The 18,329-nt window shown below is 38.1% G+C and overlaps 1 protein-coding gene across 2 annotated transcripts; it reads left to right on the top strand.

The window, feature by feature from the left end:
* The first annotated feature begins 173 nt into the window (after positions 1–173).
* On the top strand, positions 174–16,117 carry LOC148854771 (Cytochrome c oxidase biogenesis protein Cmc1-like protein). 2 transcript variants are annotated; one of them, XM_088986743.1, is made up of 4 exons: positions 267–427; positions 1,578–1,674; positions 3,921–4,058; positions 15,790–16,117. In XM_088986743.1, the coding sequence occupies exons 1-4, from the start codon at positions 373–375 to the stop codon at positions 15,860–15,862; spliced, it is 363 nt and encodes a 120-aa protein (XP_088842869.1). In that variant the 5' UTR covers positions 267–372; the 3' UTR covers positions 15,863–16,117. The 2 variants fall into 2 exon arrangements, with proteins under 2 accessions (XP_088842870.1, XP_088842869.1); XM_088986744.1 differs by lacking the exon at positions 1,578–1,674 and having other exon boundaries at positions 174–427; positions 3,911–4,058.
* Positions 16,118–18,329: the final 2,212 nt, after the last annotated feature.

Genomic DNA, 18,329 nt, shown 5'->3' on the forward strand with positions numbered 1-18,329 from the left:
CTTTCACATTTTATTTTATGCAGGTAGGACGGTTTATTTCACCGTCGGATATGTCATCTAGATCACACATCGAGGTGTGGGTCCACAGCTCCATGGGATCCATGATCATAGATTCTATACGAAAGGTGGATACAGGTTGTTGACTAGAGTCCCACAACCATAGTTTCTAAATTGCTGTTTGAGTTCGAAAGGCATTGTTTGGTTGTGAGAGTAATATTATATGGCGTCGATTTGAACTGATTCAGAAGGTATTGTTTGGTTGTGAGTTATTGCGTCAATAACGAATTAGCAAATAGCATGTTGAGCTGAGTTTGTCTTCTGCTGATTCTCTTGCATAAGCGCTGCTAGGGTGAAGTGGGTTTTGAGATCTCAATGGGTTACGTGCAAGAAGCCAGAGAAAACCATGTCAAGAAGAAAGTAGAAGAAGGCAAGCTCCTTTATTTTCTGTCTTTTGTTTTTTCCCCTTTTCAAAGCTCTCAAACCTTTGTGTTTTGTAGGTAGTTTTAAAGGTTTCGAAGCCTTGGTAAATTTTTTCGGGGTTGTCTAGTAAGGGATTTAAATTAGTGCCAAGTCTAATTCTTCAATGATGTAATTGATAAAACATGGTAAAAGCAGAAAACTAGTGAATGCTCGTCACTTCATTCGACAGATGCACACAAAAGGAAAAACTCAAATGAATAAAAAGGGAGATCATGAGGCCACATACATGTTTATGTGTTCATTTGCAGCGAGGCGTATGCATCAAGCAATATGGAAAATGAAAATGATACTGGAATCATTGTTCTGATGAAGTATAAGCTTCATGGTGCTATGCCGTGATGTGATATTTTTCGGTATCTGGTGCAGTGTGATATCTAGTATGGATGTATTTACAGAGACAAATCATTGAAACATAGCCGGTTATTAGCATTTTATCAATCAAATTGATACATTTTAAATGAAACTACAGCTTTTTTTTTTTTTTTTGAAAACATTGGTAGACCTCAAAATGAAGAAATTTTTCTGATGTTTCAGAACTCTTTAGTCACTCTGTCTATTGGTTACTTGTCCAAGAGATGGTGCATGGACAAAAACATTCAAGATTGAATCCACCCACATTAAAATGTGTATGCAGTGAACGCCTCATTCAAGTGGGTGCCTAGGAGTGCCGACATTATGGCTGATTATCTGGCTTAAGGCTGGGGTGGGAAAAGATTGTTTAGATTGGGGATGTCCAGGACCGGCTGCTAATTTGTAATATGTAATCAGTTGCTATCATTTGTTTTTGTTTCTACTGTTATTTGTGGTGTGGCCTGTCTTGGGAGGCCCAATGTTGTACATTTCTTTTGCTGCATTACTTTGTATGCAGGTTGGTGTTGAACGAATATTTTATACTGTTCTTATAAAAATAAAATAAAAAATGCATATGCAAAGCTGTGCCTTGGGTTTAAGTGATTATTTAGGCAAACATCCAGTGACTTGGGCTATTTTGCACTTTCAATGGCTTAAAATATTACCTACTTTAGAATGTTTTGAGAACACTAACTTGTGTATTTTAATGATGCAATATGGTATATCTCCATTATCCAAGGAAGCAGCTTATATGAGGTTGTGTCTGGCAATGCTGTCGCTAGCTGCATTTATGTTGCTGGCAGTAAACAGGGGGAAAAAGGAAGAAGGCACTAACTATATCTGGTAAGAAGAATTGCTACCTATGTTTAGCAATTTTCAAAGCAATAAAGCTGAAGTTGGGCTGCAATAGCTGCAACAATGAAATTACTACAATTTAAACTTCAAAAACACAGTGAACAAAAGCAACCTCCTGCAGAGTGCAGAAGTATTACTGATATCACATTCTTCATGATTCATGAAGTACATAAACTGAACGAAATCCAAATGCAGCCTAGATAACTATTTAGCGTTCAGAATTATGATATTTTGTATCAATAAGAGATCAAGAATCGTTTTTAACTAGATGAAGAAATAAATGTATGGTGCAATATTATTCCATGCTCAAGGGTCCATTGCTTGGCACAATGGTAAAATCTCAGGTTGTTGAGCTTGAGAGTGCAGGTTTGAGTCTTTAGAGTGGCCACTTTGTGCTAAAAATTAAGGTTAGGTCTGTATCCAGTGCAGTCTCCCAAGACCCTGAATAGATGAGACCAAGATTGAGTTTTTGCCCTAATACTATAATGAAACCAGACTAGTCCAATTCTACCTGCCTCATGTAAACACTTGCCTTTCTATTTAACTATCAATAGAGAGAGAGAGAGAGAGAGAGAAAGAGAGAAAGAGAGAAAGAGAGAAGATCACCTTTCTATCTTACTATTATGTGTTGAGTCCCTCTTGGATAGACCTCCAATACATTTCAAATCTATCCAGTCCCTCCCTAGACAAGGAAATAGCCAATGAATTTGCTGATCTTCCTATCCACCTGAATGTATAGTTCATTCTTCTTGCCAGGAACATAGTCTCTGTAGTATCATGTCTGCTGCCAAGGACCTGGCACTGCATAGTAGTTCTGCATCCAGCCTATAATCATTTTATAGTCCCCTTCCACCTCCAAATTTGTGAACCCCTATGAGTGCCCCAGTCTTAAACCTTTAAGTAGAGGCAACAGCTCAGATCTTAGTTCCCATAGCTAATCGGGTTTAAGAATATTAGCATGATAGTTCCTGAATGACATCTAAAGGCACCATCAATACCTGAGTTACCTGGGTTTCCCATGCAGTAACCATCAAAACTTAGTTTGGTTATATGGGGAGGTGGAGAACTCCATATTTGAGGATGAGAGAAAGTCTGGAAGAAAGAGGGGCCACGTAATGCCAACATCTAAGGATATCATCAGCTGCGAAAGGATGAAACTGCTGTCTCATTTTAACCCAGTTTGCCAGCCAATCTAATTGAGACTATAGATGGGGATACTTCAATTGTACTTCATAAATATCACCAATGAAGATGGGGATGCTTCAATTGTACTTCATAAATATCACCGATGAAGATGGGGATACTTCAATTGTACTTCATAATATAACATTATGTGAAAGGATGAAACTGCTGTCTCATTGTTAGAAATATCACCAATGAAGACGGGGATACTTCAATTTCATAAATATATTAATATGACTTTGTACTTAGAAGATAGGAAAGTTGGTAAAATTGGAAAGAAAGCAGGTAAGTTGTCAAGAAAGCTTCAGGAAATGTTAAATAAATACAGCTAATGATTTGGGATGCAAGAAACCATAATGAGACATTTATGTGCAACAAACAAGAAAATTGTTACTGACAAATTCATCATGTTGGATAGAAGTTATGAGGCATTGCCATTTATATATCCTATAATCATTAAGTACAAGTATCTAAATGTGGCAAGCTATAATAATTCAACCAAGTCCATATACAACTTTTGCGTCATATTTTTTTACTACCATGTAGACTTTCAACTAAAACCAAGTGAAGGTAAAAGAAGGATACTTGATTTTTACCTTATAGTTCTTCCTCTTTATGGAAATTTGTGATTTTCTATTTTATCATTAATCATCTTTTAGCTTTTTTGCAAGAATGGAAGAACACTGTTCAGACAAAAATAAGAGAAGGAAAAAGAGAGTCAAACAAAGGGATGGTTGTGGTTCTCAGCCAAAGACATTTTAAAAGGAACAGAGACTGACTAAGCAGAGCAGTTATTGTGGATAACCAAACAAATGATATGATGCCAACTGGCTCTCCAATGGATTTCAGATTTCCAATTATACTTTGTAACTTTAGGTCTTTCAGATATTGTGTTACCTGTGATATTTTTTTTATTTAAGTTTTAAATATTATTTGATGTATTCATTTTGTCAATGACTCTTGTTCTTTTTTTGTTTCTTTTATATTTTGGGTATCCTTTGGGCATACAATAACATGAGCTTTCATATATTAATATTTCCAGCTTTACGCAGCAAAATGAAGCAGAAGGCACTCAAAGAATGTGATTATTACACTTCAAAGTATGCTGAATGTGCTTCAGGAAGAACAATATCAATCATTTGGCAGTGTCGTAAACAAGCAAAAGAATTAAATGAATGCCTTCATCAATAGTAAGTTCAGTTGTTACATTACTGCATGTTGCTTGGATATGATAGTTTTGAACTTCCTTTTCTGTTTACTCATTATATATGTTGTCATATGTTCGTATGGATTTTGAAAAAAAAAATATTAAATCTTTTTTAATATGAGGTAATTGCATTTTGAACTTAGTGAGTAGAATCTGTGAATCTGGATTTAGCATAATCAGATCAGTTTATTCAAGAGAATCAGAAAAAGTAGAACTTCTCTCATTTATACAGGGTCTTGGGATATCAGTTTTCAGGAGATGTCAATATACTTTTGAGGGGTGAATCCACAGATTCTTATAGGTTGGGCGAGTAACAGAGGCAGAGCAGGAGAACCATGGAACCTATCCTACCAGATCAGAGATAATTTTTGGCATCTAGAGTGAACCTCATATTCCTCAGGGTTCCTAGGTTAGCCAACTCTAGAAAAACTCCTTGAAGATAGCCCTAGTTTATCTATATAAGGGATGCAAGTTGTTAGTTTATCCAAGGGATGCAACTTCAGCAGGCCTTGGTTGAGCTTTTGTTAAAATTTGAAAGTGCTTCTTCAAAGCTAGGTACCAAATTAACACCTCAAAGTTCATCAAATTTGGAATGTTTTTGCACATTTTGTATAGTGAATCTGATGGGTTAGCAGAAAGCCCTAGCTTTCCTTTTACCATGAGCAATGGGGCTTTGTACTTGAGTAAATTTACAAGTAGTGGTATGTAAGAAAAAAGTATTTTTTTATCCTTGGTGAAATGTTTTTGCGATAAAATTCTGATTCTTATTTGAGGACATTACCATGTGGGCTCCTCTTTTGTGGGACCCATTGATTTGCTCTTTTTTTTTTTTTTTGAGAATTGATTTGCTCAATTCTATTGACATTTTCGAGTTGTTTTGCTAAATTAGCTCTTCTACCATATCCTCAATAGGAAGTTCCTTTTTCTGTAGATCCTTCTACTGTTTAAATTGTGATTCAGTAATTATAAAACTTAATACTAAAATTATCCAATGGTACTATCTTGTGTACAATTTGTTTATTAAATCTCAAAGAAAGTACCATTCTAGTTGTAATAGTGATGGTGATGGTGATGGTGATGATGATGATGATGATGATGATGATGATGATGATGATAACAGCAATAATAAGTACAGCTTATTCTTCACTTGACTAGGACAGTCTATTAGGATGATCAACTATATGAGCAAGTGTTTTTTTTTTTTTTTTTTTTTACATCCAATAGGATTTCAAATGTGATCCCATACATAACCCATTAGTGAACAACAGATGTCACTCGTTCCATTTTAGATTTTAGACAAGTAAAACTTCTTTTGCATTTAGTCTCCATGGACACAATAGTTTTAAGATCAAAATATGGTTTTGATGAGCCTTTCTAGGGGTCCAAAAAAGTTTTGGTGAGATGAATTTGTAAGCAATGTGGTCCAGTGGTGTATTGATCAAAAAAATGTGGTGCAGTGGTGGTTAACAGTCACGAACTGCACCATTAAGTTTTTTATTCTCACTCTTTTGGAATGAAATTTTTTGTCTGCTGCTTGTTGTCAATGAATAGGAAAATTAAAAACAAAAAAGACTCTTCATGGACTGACAGTGGACAGAATCAAATTCACGCTTGTTTCTATAAATAACTTAAAGCATGGGAATTGTACTTTTCATTACATGGTAACAATGCTTGATTTTTGTATTTAACTGTTTATGAACCTAAATGTCAGAGAGGTTACCACTAGAAATATATCTGCACTTTAGTTTCTACTTCATGAACTCATGATTGACTGAAACATGGGCCTTTGTCTGTCCCATGTTATTTTTTCTGGATAGATGTTTTTATGATCTATTGTTGTTCATTCTGTTTTAATGATGTTGTACAGAATCTTGTATCCCTCTTTGTATCTTGTTACCTATATGCAAGTATCCAATAGCTCTTCAATGAATTGTCCCAACTCCTGAGGCTTTTGTTTTTTGGTTGGTTCTAATTTGTGGATTGTGTTGTCCACATCTTGGTGATCCTTTGTTTCTAGTATCTTGGGCATTTAGCTCTGTTCCTTCAGTCTTTTTTATTATTACCTACACAATTAGCAAAACCTATGGCAGCCATAGCCATCTTTCAACTCTTGTTATTCCAGTTTTCTCCATAGGCTAGTCATGAAACCCTCCACCTAAGCTCCCCAAGGTATCATATATTTAGGCAGGATTATTTCCTCTGGCTAATTCTAGTAACTAGAAATTGAGACCTAGTTACTAGGATTAGCCAGATGTCTCAAGTTCTTCTTGGAACCCTCCACCTCACGGCTTTACTAAACCGAATTTCGATAGCAGCAGTATGAGCAATCCAGGGCCCTCTGGAATAGGGAGAGTTATAAGAGATGAAAAAGGGAATTTGTTAGCCATGTATTCTGGTCCAATTGGGGTGGGAGATTCCTTGAGGGCTGAGGTACTAGCAGCTCTTGAAGGGGTACAAAGGGCCAAAGACATGAATGTAAACTGGTCATAGAAGGAGATTCTGAAATTGTGGTGAACTGGCTAAAAGATGACAACTCTAGGCTTTGGAATTACAGCAATGAAAGGAGGAAATTTAAGTGGCTGACTAAGGACCTTGAAGTTCAATGTACATGGGAAAGAGAAGTGCAAATTCATTGGCAGATGGTCTAGCTAGGCAAGGGATGAACAGAAACTCTATTTTTTGGGTTTTGTTGTAATTACCTTTATATTTTGGGTGTATCTTGGCTGTATTCAGGAGTTAAGAGTGTTTACTCCCTGACTCTGTAATTTTCTCAATCCTTTAATAAAATTTACTGTTATTGATCAAAAAAAATCCTAGTAACTAGAATCTGTCCCTCCATGTTAAGGTCTTCCTTGGAGTACTGGCTCAGCACTTAGTGGTCTGTTATTCATGAGGGGTTTTCTTTGTTCTTGTTGTTTAGGCTTTATGATTTGGTATCAATGAAGGGCTTGAGTTGCATATCTTTGTGATGTTCTATCTCAACATACTTGTTTACTTCACCAATCAAAAAAACATGCTTATTTTTTAATGTACAAATGTTTTAACCCCCAAGTCAAAATTATCCAATCCCTTGTCCTTCCTATCTTCCATCTGGCATTATTCAATACAGTGAAGAGAGGTTATTCAAAGATGATATTCCATACATGCAGCCCATCCCCTCAGATTATCCATTCCTAATAGACTTGCAGGATCCTTCCATTGTCTAGCATGCATGATATGATCTTATTTTTCTAAGGTAGTGCTGACTTTTCTTTTCTTTTCCCCCATGTTTCCCTATTTGGTCCAAGATAGAGTTTGACTAACCTTTCTGAGATGAACCTGTAATTTATGCAGTTGTTTCTTCTGCTAATTGGGGCATTTAGATGATGATTTGAGATACTGCACATGGTCCAATTAATTCAGTAGAAATCTGTTGAAATCAAATATATGAACAGAAAAGTTTTCTTGAAGAGAGAAAAAAGAGAGAAGGAGAAAAAGAGGAGATATCTTTTTAAAGAAGAAAGAGCAATGATCTAGCCACTCCCTTCACTTATTATTTATACTAAAAATAATAGAACAGTACAAAGACAACTATGCCCTTATAAGGTGGCATAACATGAAAACAGTATATATAAGACTCAAAAACATAATAAAATTTGGACTCACATAACTACTGTGGTCCCCACCTCCTATCTAACAACTAACATAAAACATCTACTCAGAAAAACAACATAAAACTGATTAATTTTCAATACTCCCCCTCAAGTTGGGAGTAAATGTCACACATTCCCAACTTGCGTAGATCATGTTCTAGCTTGTGCTTTGCCACCCCTTTAGTTTGAACATCAGCCAACTACAACTCTAAAGAGACATAAGGCAAACAGACTTCTCCAACTATTACCCTTTCTCTTATGAAGTGTCTATCAACTTCAATGTGTTTTGTCCTATCATGTTGAATTGGATTGTGGGCAATATTGATTGCAGCCTGATTGTCACAGTACAGCATCATAGGTTCCTCTGCTTTCACCCCAATCTCACTCAAAAGATATCTAACCCAAAGAAGTTCTAAGACACCATGAGCCACGGATCTATACTCAGCCTCTACACTTGACCTTGCCACAACCGCTTGCTTCTTACTCTTCTAAGAGATCAAGTTTCCACCTACAAAGGCACACACTCCTGATGTAGACCTCCTGTCATCTAAGCGTCTTGCCTAGTCTACATCTGTATAGGATTCTAGCTTCAATTTTTCATGATCTGAGAAAAGAATGCCTCTGCCAGGGTGCTTTTTCAAATATGCAAGTTTTCTCACAATAGCTTCACAGAACCCGAGGTGCATGCGTGTACCAACTCACAACACTGATAACATAAGAAATATCTGGTCGTGTCATACACAAATATAGCAATCAGCCCACCATTCTTTGATATCTCCCCACATCTTTTACCAATTCACCATCCATAGCATTAATTCTGTGATTTGGATCAATAGGAGTGTCTGCTGGTTTGGTCCCCAGCTTTTCAGTCTCCCACAGTAGGTCAAGTACATACTTTCTCTGTGAGATGAAGATCCCATGCTTGGATTTTGCAACTTCAATCTCCAAGAAGTATCTGAGCTCGCCAAGATCTCTGATCTCAAATTCTTGCTGCAATGATTTTTTGAGATCATCAATTTCCTCCAGATCATTTCATGTAACCACTATATCATCCACATACACAATCAGAATTGACACCAGAGAATCTCTCCTCTTTACAGAGAGGGTGTGATCAGAATGGGTTTGAGTGTATCAGAAACGGATAAGTGCCCCTCTGAACCTGTCAAACCAATCCCTAGGTGACTGTTTCAGTCCATACAGAGATTTTCTGAGTCTGTTCACCTTTCCTTTACCAACATTTTCATAAAAGCCTGTTGGAATGTCCATATATACCTCCTATAAATCACCATTGAGGAAGGCATTTTTGACATCAAGCTGGAACAAGGGCCATGAATAGGTGGTTGCTAGAGATAAAAGGATACGAACTGAACTCATCTTAGCTACTGATGCAAAGGTTTCCAGATAATCAACATCATAGGTCTGAGTATACCCTTTTGCTACCAACCTTGCCTTGTACCTCTCTATCTTGCCATCGGCCTTATACTTCACTATGAATACCCATCTACATCCGACTGTCTCCTTGTCTGAGGGAAGATTAACTATTTCCCAAGTTTGGTTTTTAACCAAGGCTTCCATCTCTTCTTGCATGGCTGTTTTCCACTCAAGTTTGGAGAGAATCTTAGTAACATTCTTGGGTATAGACACAGAATCCAAGGAAGAAAGGAAAGCCTAGTAGGAGGGTGATAAGGCACTATAGGAAATATGGTGTGAAATGCAATGGGTTGTATACTTTCTCTTCCCTTTGCAAAGTGCAATGGGAAGATCAAGATCAATGGGATCAGTTGCAACAATGATGTTAGGTACAGGAACATTATCATTAGAAAGCATAACAAGCTCAAGCTCAAGAGGAATACCTGGAACTGTATCTGTTGAATCTGGAGTTTCAGAGGGACTGATAGAGAGTGGTGTGGGTTGAGGATGTGTGGTGTCAACCATCGTCTGCCAACGCTGATATTTCTGTGAGGCTGCTCGTAGTGGCTCAAGTAATGAAACTGACGGAGGTGCTGGCAAAGAAGCTGATGGAAGTGCTTATGGATCTGATGGAGGCACAAAAGAAACAAGAAGAAGAACAGATTGTAAGTTCTCCCCAAGACTCTCCCCTTGAGAAGAACCACTCGAGAAGAAGGTGGATTCAAAAAAGGTAACATCCATAGTGACAAATCTGCTCATCGACATTGGGTCATAACAGTAATACCCCTTTTGGTTCTGAGCATACCCAAAGAAAACACATTTCTTGGCCTTAGGATCTAATTTTTTGCAATGGGGGCCAAGAATGTGAGCAAAGGAAATACAACCAAAAACCCTCGGAGGTATGTGAAATATCTCCCCATCTGGAAAAAGAAGATTAAATGGCTTAAACCCTAAGGTCCGTGAAGGAACACGATTAATCAAATGCACGGCTATAAGAACTGTATCTCCCTAGAAATGCACAGAAACTGAAGCACACACCATAAGACTTCTTGCCACCTCCACAATGTGTCTGTTTTTCCTCTCAACTACTCCATTATGTTGCGGTGTATATGCACAACTACTCTGATGAATTACACCATGTTCTAAGAAATATGTGGTCAAGTCCTTATCAAAGTACTCTCTGGCATTATCTAATTTAAAGGCCTTAGTTCTCACTCCAAATTGTGTGAGAACCATCTGGTGGAACTGTCGTACCAAGTTAAAAACATCATCTCGCGATCTCATCAAATATATCTAAGAATACCGTGTATAATCATCCACAAACAAGAGAAAATAATGTTATCTTCCTATGGAAGGGATATGATATGGCCCCCATACATCAGTGTGAACAATATTAAAAGCAAAAGTACAATGCTTTCCTAACTGGCTCTGACCCGCTACTACTATTGCTGCTAATATGATGGCTCTGATGTCTCGAAATCTCATCCAGAAGGTAGACTACATTCACCTCACGACCACTACCAATCATCTTCTTTGACTTCAGATCCTGCAAAACACAATTACCAAGAAGAAAGGTCACTGAACAGTTCAAATTTTTTGTCAATGAACTAACAGAAAGTAGGTTGGTATGAAGTCTAGGGACATGTAAGACAGAAGATAAAGTTATATCATTGGTCACTGTAATTGTTCCCTTCCCAGCAATGAGAATATATGAACCATTTGTTGTAGAGACTCTGTCTCTACCAGAGCACAAATGATAGGAACTGAAAAAGGTAGGGGCATTAATCATGTGCTCAGATGCTCCTGAGTCTATAATCCAGGGAGATCCATCCTTACCTGAAGTGGATGCAAGATTTGCAGTTGCATATGAACTACCTGTATGTGCAAAAGAAGTGGTGTAGTTGGCTCCTGCATTCTGCTGTCCATCTGGAAGGCCAGAGCTAGGTGAATCTTTCTTACTCATAAGCTGTCCAAATCTCTTCAATTCTGTTCTCACTACTGCTATTGCAATGGATTCCCAATTAGTTTGGGAAAGAGGGGAAAAAGAATCTCTTGTAGTGGCCACATTTGCATTTCCCTTCTTGTTCCTTATCCGGGCAAGCATAAGATTTGGATGAAGCTTCCAACAAGTGTCCCTGGTATGCTTAGGCTTCTTACAATAATCACACACCAAGTCCTTCTTATCTTCCCTTCTAGTGTCACTACTCCCCCTGTCTCATTTGGTTGTACTAACCATAGCCGACTAGTCAACCCTAGGTTGTGTCTTAGCATGACATTCCTCTTACTCTCCTCTCCAAAGAAAAAGGCATAGGCTTGAGAGAGTGTCACACCCTCCCTAGAAAGAATATGTTGCCTAGCAATGTCAAATTTAGGGTTCAGCCCTCCCAAAAACTCAAAACCCTATTTCTCTCTACCAGTCTTTGATAGGTTGCTGCATCATTTACACTTTCCTTTACCACAGTTTCTAAGTGATCTATTTTCTGCCAAAGGGTTTTTACCATGGAGAAATACACAGTAAGGGGTTTTTTTCCTTGTTTCATACTTATCACCTAATTCTTTAACTGATAGGACCTCATTTTGCTTCTGAGAGTAGGTTTCAATCACTTCATCCCAAATCTCTTTAGCAGTATTACCCCATAGGAAATTTTTTGCAATATGAGCTAATATAGAATTACACAACCAAGACATTACAGTAGAAATCACTATTTGCTAATTCAGTCAAGCTTCTTGTGAAAGAAAGAGGGGGAAGGTGAAGATTTCAGCAGTAGAGAAGGAAGGAGAAGAAGAAAAGAGTAGGAGGTCAACTAGGATTGTGAGAAAAGTTAACCCTAGCTGCCTACCTCTCATTATATTTATATTTAACTTAAAGATGAGATATTACAAGGATGCCCTTAGTAGGGCGGCTACTAAATCTGAACAGTCACAACTTCAAAAAAATATAAACTAATGGGCCTAGGCCCAACAACTTCCTAACTAAATAAAAAAAAAAAAAAAAAAAAAAAACTAAAACATAATCGGGCCACTTAATTTGACTCACAGATTATGCTTGGCATAATCTGACTCACAATTCCTGACTCACTATCCCTGCTAACATGATGACTCTGATGAGGAGGAAGTACATCCAGGAGGTAGATTCCATTCACTTCACGGCCACTCCCAATCATCCTCTTTGAATCCAAATCCTGCAAAATACAACGTCCAGGAGAAAAAAAAATACTAAGTAGCTCAGGTTCTTAGTCAAACTACTAACAGATAACAAATTAGTACTCAATCTGGGAACATGAAGGACAGAGGGTAGACAAATAGAATCACTAATCTTGACAGTTCCCTTCCCAGCAATAGGAACATGGGATCCATCAGCTGTGGAGACCCTGTCTCTGCCAGAACAAAGCTGGTAAGAAGAAAAAATAGTGGAGCTATGGGTCATGTGCTCTGAGGCTCCATAATCTATAATCCAAGGAGGTCACTCCTTACCTAAAGTGGAAACATAATTTGCAGTGACGTGTGAACTACCTGTGTGAGCAAAGGAGGTAGAGTGAACTCCACCAGTGCCACCTGTACCTTGTTGTCCGCTTGCAGTTGAACTGGAACTGGCTGTATCCCGTTGGTTCAGAAGTAGCCCATACCTCTCAAGTTCGGCCCTTACTACAACAGTTGCAACAGACTCCAAAGCAATTGTAATAGGAGGGGTCGGAGTGTCACCAATAACTGCGATGTGTGCATTTTCCTTCTTATTTTTCAATCTATCCGGCACAAGATGTGGGTGAAGCTTCCAGCAAGTATCTCTTGTATGTTTAGGCTTCTTACAGTAGTCACAGGTTAGATCTCTTTTGTCTTCTTTCTTGATTTCACCATCACTTTGTTTAGGTTTCAAACACTTACCATGGCAAACTGATCAGAAATGAGGTTTTTCATCATCATATCCCTCCTACACTCCTCCCCTGACACAAAGGCATATGCTTGGGAGAGAGGGACACTGTCCCTGGAAAGAAGATGTCGTGCAATATCATACTCAGGATTAAGGCCAGCAAGGAATTCAAACACCCCGTACTTCTCTAGATGTTTCTGATAGGTAGTTGCATCCTTGGTGGTTTCCCAAGCAAATGTCTCTAAATGGTCAATCTCCTGCCACAGGGTTTTAAGGACTGAAAAATAGGCTGCAACAGATCTATCTTCCTGCCTTGTAGCAATAATCTGATTTCTCAGTTGATAAGCCCTAGCAACATTCTCCTTTTGTGAATAAGTTTCTGCAACCCCATCCCATATCTCCTTGGTTGCATTTGCCCATAAAAAATTTTTACTTATATGTGGCAACATGGAATTACACAACCAAGTCATCACCATATAATTCTCCTGCACCCACTAGGAGTTGCTAATTTCAGATTTCACCTCTTCACCAGTGATATACCCGAATTTCCCACGAGCACCAATGGCCATCTTTGCAGATTGTAGCCATTCCAAGTAATTTGAACCATCCAACCTAATTGTAGTAATGGTCCCAGCCCCGAAGGGGTCTCCAGCACCTCCTCCCACTGGTCCCATTTCACTCCCAGGCTTATTTTCAACTCTGTGGCCCTTCATGCTTCTCAAAAAAGATAAAGAAAATAACTAAAAATTGCAGCAAGTTCAAATAAAACACCTTTTGGAACCAACAACACTTTCTTGGTGTCCTGGACTTTCTTCCCACAAAAGATTCATTTTCTATGGGATGGGAGAAGAGAGAAAAGAGGCAGCCGCCCTCTCTAGAAGCCTCCAAACCAGGCAGGACTTGAACCACCCCTTACAAAAAAAACCCAAGGAACCCTAAAAAAATTAGGGCGCCACTTCCTAGGTCAAAAATGAAGAGTCCAACAAAAACAGGACTCTTACCCTTTCTCTAGTTTTTCCTAATTCTGATGAGAAACCCTAGACCAGCTACAGGGCACACAGATCCATCAAGAAAATTCAAAAATTGGGCTTACCTGAGAGCTTCGATCAGCCTCTTAAATCACCATACAATCGGCCGATCTAGGGCTGCATGGGAGAACAACTTCAAGAACCTTCAGCCTGCTCCGATACTGAGTAGAAATCACTATTTGCTGATTCAGTCAGGCTTCTTGCGAAAGAAAGAGGGGGAAGGTGAAGATTTCAGCAGTAGAGAAGGAATGCGAAGAAGAAAAGAGTAGGAGGTCAACTAGGATTGTGAGAAAAGTTAACCCCAGCCGCCTACCTCATTATATTTATATTTAACTTAAAGATGAGATATTACAAGGATGCCCTTAGTAGGGCGGCTACTAAAATTGAACAGTCACAACTTTAAAAAAATATAAACTAATGGGCCTAGGCCCAACAACTTCCTAACTAAATAAAAACAAACCAAAACAAAACCGGGCCACTCAACAATTACCATGTAATTCTCCTGCACCCATCGGGAAGAATTTGTATCAGGTTTCTTCTCCTCCCCAATGATGTATCCTAAGTTTTCATGGGCACCAATAGTCATCTTGGCTGATTGTGCCCATTCGAAATAATTTGTACCATCAAGTTTTACTATAATAATGATTCCAGACCAAAAAATATCACTATTACCTCCAACACCCAGTCCCACGGTACTAGTGGATTTCACCTCGGTACTCCAACTCTCCATCTTACTTCAAACAGTTCAACAGTAAGAAAAAATAAATTGGAGATCTTCCAAAAGCAATTTAATATCACACACATAGAAAGCAACCCTTCTGGAAGAAGAAAACCCTATCCGGAGAGAAATCTCTCTCCATCCCACGCCTCCCAACAGAGAGAAGAGTGAATTGATCACTCTAGGAGGCTTAGAAAATTCTAGAAGCTTAACCACCCTCTTCAGAATAACAAAAGAAAACTAACAATACCTGGGTGCCCAAGATCAGATCAAAAACAAAGAGTCCAACTTTTTTGGGACTCTTCCTCGTACTCCAGTTCTTCTTGATTTTGATGTTGAACAGTAGATCACCTTCATGATGACTAGATCCCACCAAAAAATCCAAGAACTGGGCAATATATAGCAAATCGATCAACCCTTTGTTGCTTCATGCAGTCACCTGATTTAGGGCTGCATGAGAATGCTTCAAGAACCCTAGCCAATGCTCTGATACCAAGTAGAAATCTAATGAAATCAAATATATGAACAGAAAAGGGTTTCTTGAAGAGAGAGAATAGAGAATGAGAGATCTTTGAAAAGAAAAGAGAGCAATGATTTGGCCGCCCCCTTGACTTATTATTTATACTAAAAATAATAGAGCAGTACAAAGACAACTATGCCCTTATAGGGAGGCATAATATGAAAACAGCATATATAAGACTCAAAAACATAATAAAATTTGGACTCACATAACTACTGTGGTCCCCACCTCCTATCCAACAACTAACATAAAACATCTACTCAGAAAAATAACATAAAACTGATTAATCTTCAACAAATTTCAAGATTACATCAAATTTTTTGTTTAGAGAGAAGTACATTATAATTTTTTATGCTTTCTTCCAACAAAATGACGTAATGGAAAAGGGTAGTATTAGAGAAAACCAACAAGATATGTAATCTTACATCATGGATAGCTAGTGAACCAGTTAAAGCTTTCTTTAGTTGAATATATGAAAGTACTTCAGAAAATTATACAAGACTATAGATAACCATGCTTTCCTCATTTTTCTTGGCAGCACCAATGACTCTGTACTGGAAGAAATGAAGAAAGAATACATGCTTCAACAGGAAGGAAAGGGATCTACATAAGTTTGAGTGCGTTGTTTTTCTAACACCAATTAATTCGGGACCAATTACAAGAATTCTCCACCAGTGGCCCAGTGCAAATGTTGAAAAAGTTGTGTACCATGGAATGAAGAGGACAATGTCTAGAAATATTTCTTTTTTTCTTCCTTGATGCTCCATGTCCCATCAAACATCGCATTCCAATGTTCATGATCCTCAACTTTAATCATTGAATTCATTAGTCTAATGTAGGAGCAAAAGAGGAAATGTTCCCAACAATGCTCTTATTTTTCTTCCTTCAGGAAATTGGCACAACAGAACAAAAACAAAAACGTGTCCTTGGGCGTGCGTTTTTCCAAAACGAAGTCAGAATATTTTTTTTCAAACCAATAAAAAAAGATGCTTCAGAAAACAAAAATATGTTTTCTTTTTTTTTTTTTTTTGATCAGTTAAAAATACGTTTTCATTTCCAAAGGCTGATATAGACACATAAAGGCATTCATGAGACTGACATCTTAGATCATATCAGTCATGGGGGACCTATAACACAGTAGACTGTTATTTTGTTTGGCCATCCTGACATTCCTATTGTTACCATATCAACAATTCTTTATAGAGAGGAGAAAAAGAAAGAAAAAGATAAAAATATATTTAAGATGAAAAGGAAAAAAAGAAAAGTCATTCTCTTACCAACAAATAACATCAAAATAAACTTTTGTTTTCTTAGTTTCCTTTAAAATTTCAATTAGATCAATGGTCTTTAAAGTTCAAAATATCAGCATCTTCGAAGTTTGATCTCTCATTCCCCATGTCATCATTCATGGCGAGATTTTCCCAATGTATGATGAAATGACATATGCATGCTCCCATGTCATCAATCATGGCAACTGGCAAGATAGTTTTCCACAACGTCCTATAGAACTCCGCCGTGTATTGATGTTTCGATGATAAGTATGTTCTCAATACACGGCGGAATGTGCTGTGACGCGATTGTGGGAAACTAAGGGCTGATTTGAACTCGTTGACGAGGAAATAGATAGTCTACATTTAATAGAGTTCAGTCAAGGATTCTCTGTTATTAATGCAAAGCTACTATTAGCGAATTAAAACGCAATTAAAGTATGATACTTAAATACTTAAAAGTTGTGCATCGAGAGTTTTGAACCATTGAGCGTGTGATGTACATTCTGGGAAGAATAGGGCAAGGAGCTCAAAATCATGGTTTTCAAAATAGGACCAGACTGGACAATCGGACCGGGATTCGGTCTGTTAATTTTTAAATCGGATCTTTCTTCAAAATCATTGATTTTGGTCAGCAAACCGCTGAATCGGGCGGTTAATTGTTCGAACCGTTTTAACAGTTTTGATCATTTTTTATTTTTTTTATTTTTTTGTCGGAACAGGCTAAACGTTTGGTTCGAACAATTAGACTGTTCGACCCAGTAATTAGACCCCTGACCAGTTCGGTCTCCAAATCGATTTTAAAAACCATGCTTAAAAGAGTTAGCATCGATTTTGGTGGTTGTTGGGCCTCAGCCAGTGTTCAACACGAATCCCCACCTCATTTGAGGATTGCAACATGCACCAAGGTTAGCCCTTCAGTCATATGGGAGTGTGCCACATCACAACTCATCCAAGCTCATGCCACGCAGTCTTCCTCGGCTCAGTCAGCTGTAATTTCCCTATTCATTTACAAGGAAGTCCAACCTGGGTCTGATTTGCGACATCACCGCATATTGATGCTTTGAACCATGCTACAAATGCATTAATAACACTAAGTTTAAGAATTAAATGACTAAGTATAAAGTACATAGGAAATCATGTTTTAATAGTTTTTTATTACAATTATGAACTACATGGGTACACTCACAAAATTCTTAATCTCTCACATTAAGAACAGGTTTTCAATAAAGTAACATTTGGTATATAGTTTCTGTAGGTTTACCCTTAAATTAATTAGAGTCTGGATCTAGTAGCAATGTTTTTGAACCGTGGTTGACTCGGACAATCAGACCGTTTGGCCCAGAAACCATCCAAGTAGACGTTCATGGGCTAGGCCGGGCTTTTACTATTCATTAACAGAAAAATAATAGGCCTGAGCCCGAACCCGAGCTCGGCCCGACCAACGGGCCTAGAACTTGGGCTCGAGCCCGGCCCTGATAAAAAGCCCGAAGCCCGAGCCCAAGCCCGAAGCCCAACCTAATAAAAGAAAATCAAATTTTTTCCTATTCAAATAGACATTATCTATTTTAATTCAGATTTTTCCCCTATTTAAATGAGTAATGGGCCTACAAGTGAATCAACAACCTTCACAAATCAAAAAAATTATTCAAATGGACATCACATAGGGTTTTTACTTAGGTTTAACTATAGGTTGGGTCGGGTTTACTCAGGTTTAACTATAAGTCGGGCCGGGCTATTTTGGCAAAGTCTGAGCCCGGCTCAAATTTTATGCGAGCCGGGCTTTTTGGCCCAAGGTTAAGCTTGCGGG

Source organism: Nelumbo lutea, chromosome 4 (genome assembly GCF_056320005.1).
Source record: "Nelumbo lutea isolate HS-2025 chromosome 4, American lotus-T2T, whole genome shotgun sequence".
Lineage (NCBI taxonomy): Eukaryota > Viridiplantae > Streptophyta > Magnoliopsida > Proteales > Nelumbonaceae > Nelumbo > Nelumbo lutea.

Coding starts and splice junctions, on each gene's coding strand:
- LOC148854771 (XM_088986743.1), top strand. CDS start 373: ATGGGTTACGTGCAAGAAGCCAGAGAAAACCATGTCAAGAAGAAAGTA. Junction 428..1,577: donor CAAGAAGAAAGTAGAAGAAG/GCAAGCTCCTTT, acceptor CCAAGGAAGCAG/CTTATATGAGGTTGTGTCTG. Junction 1,675..3,920: donor GAAGGCACTAACTATATCTG/GTAAGAAGAATT, acceptor AGCTTTACGCAG/CAAAATGAAGCAGAAGGCAC.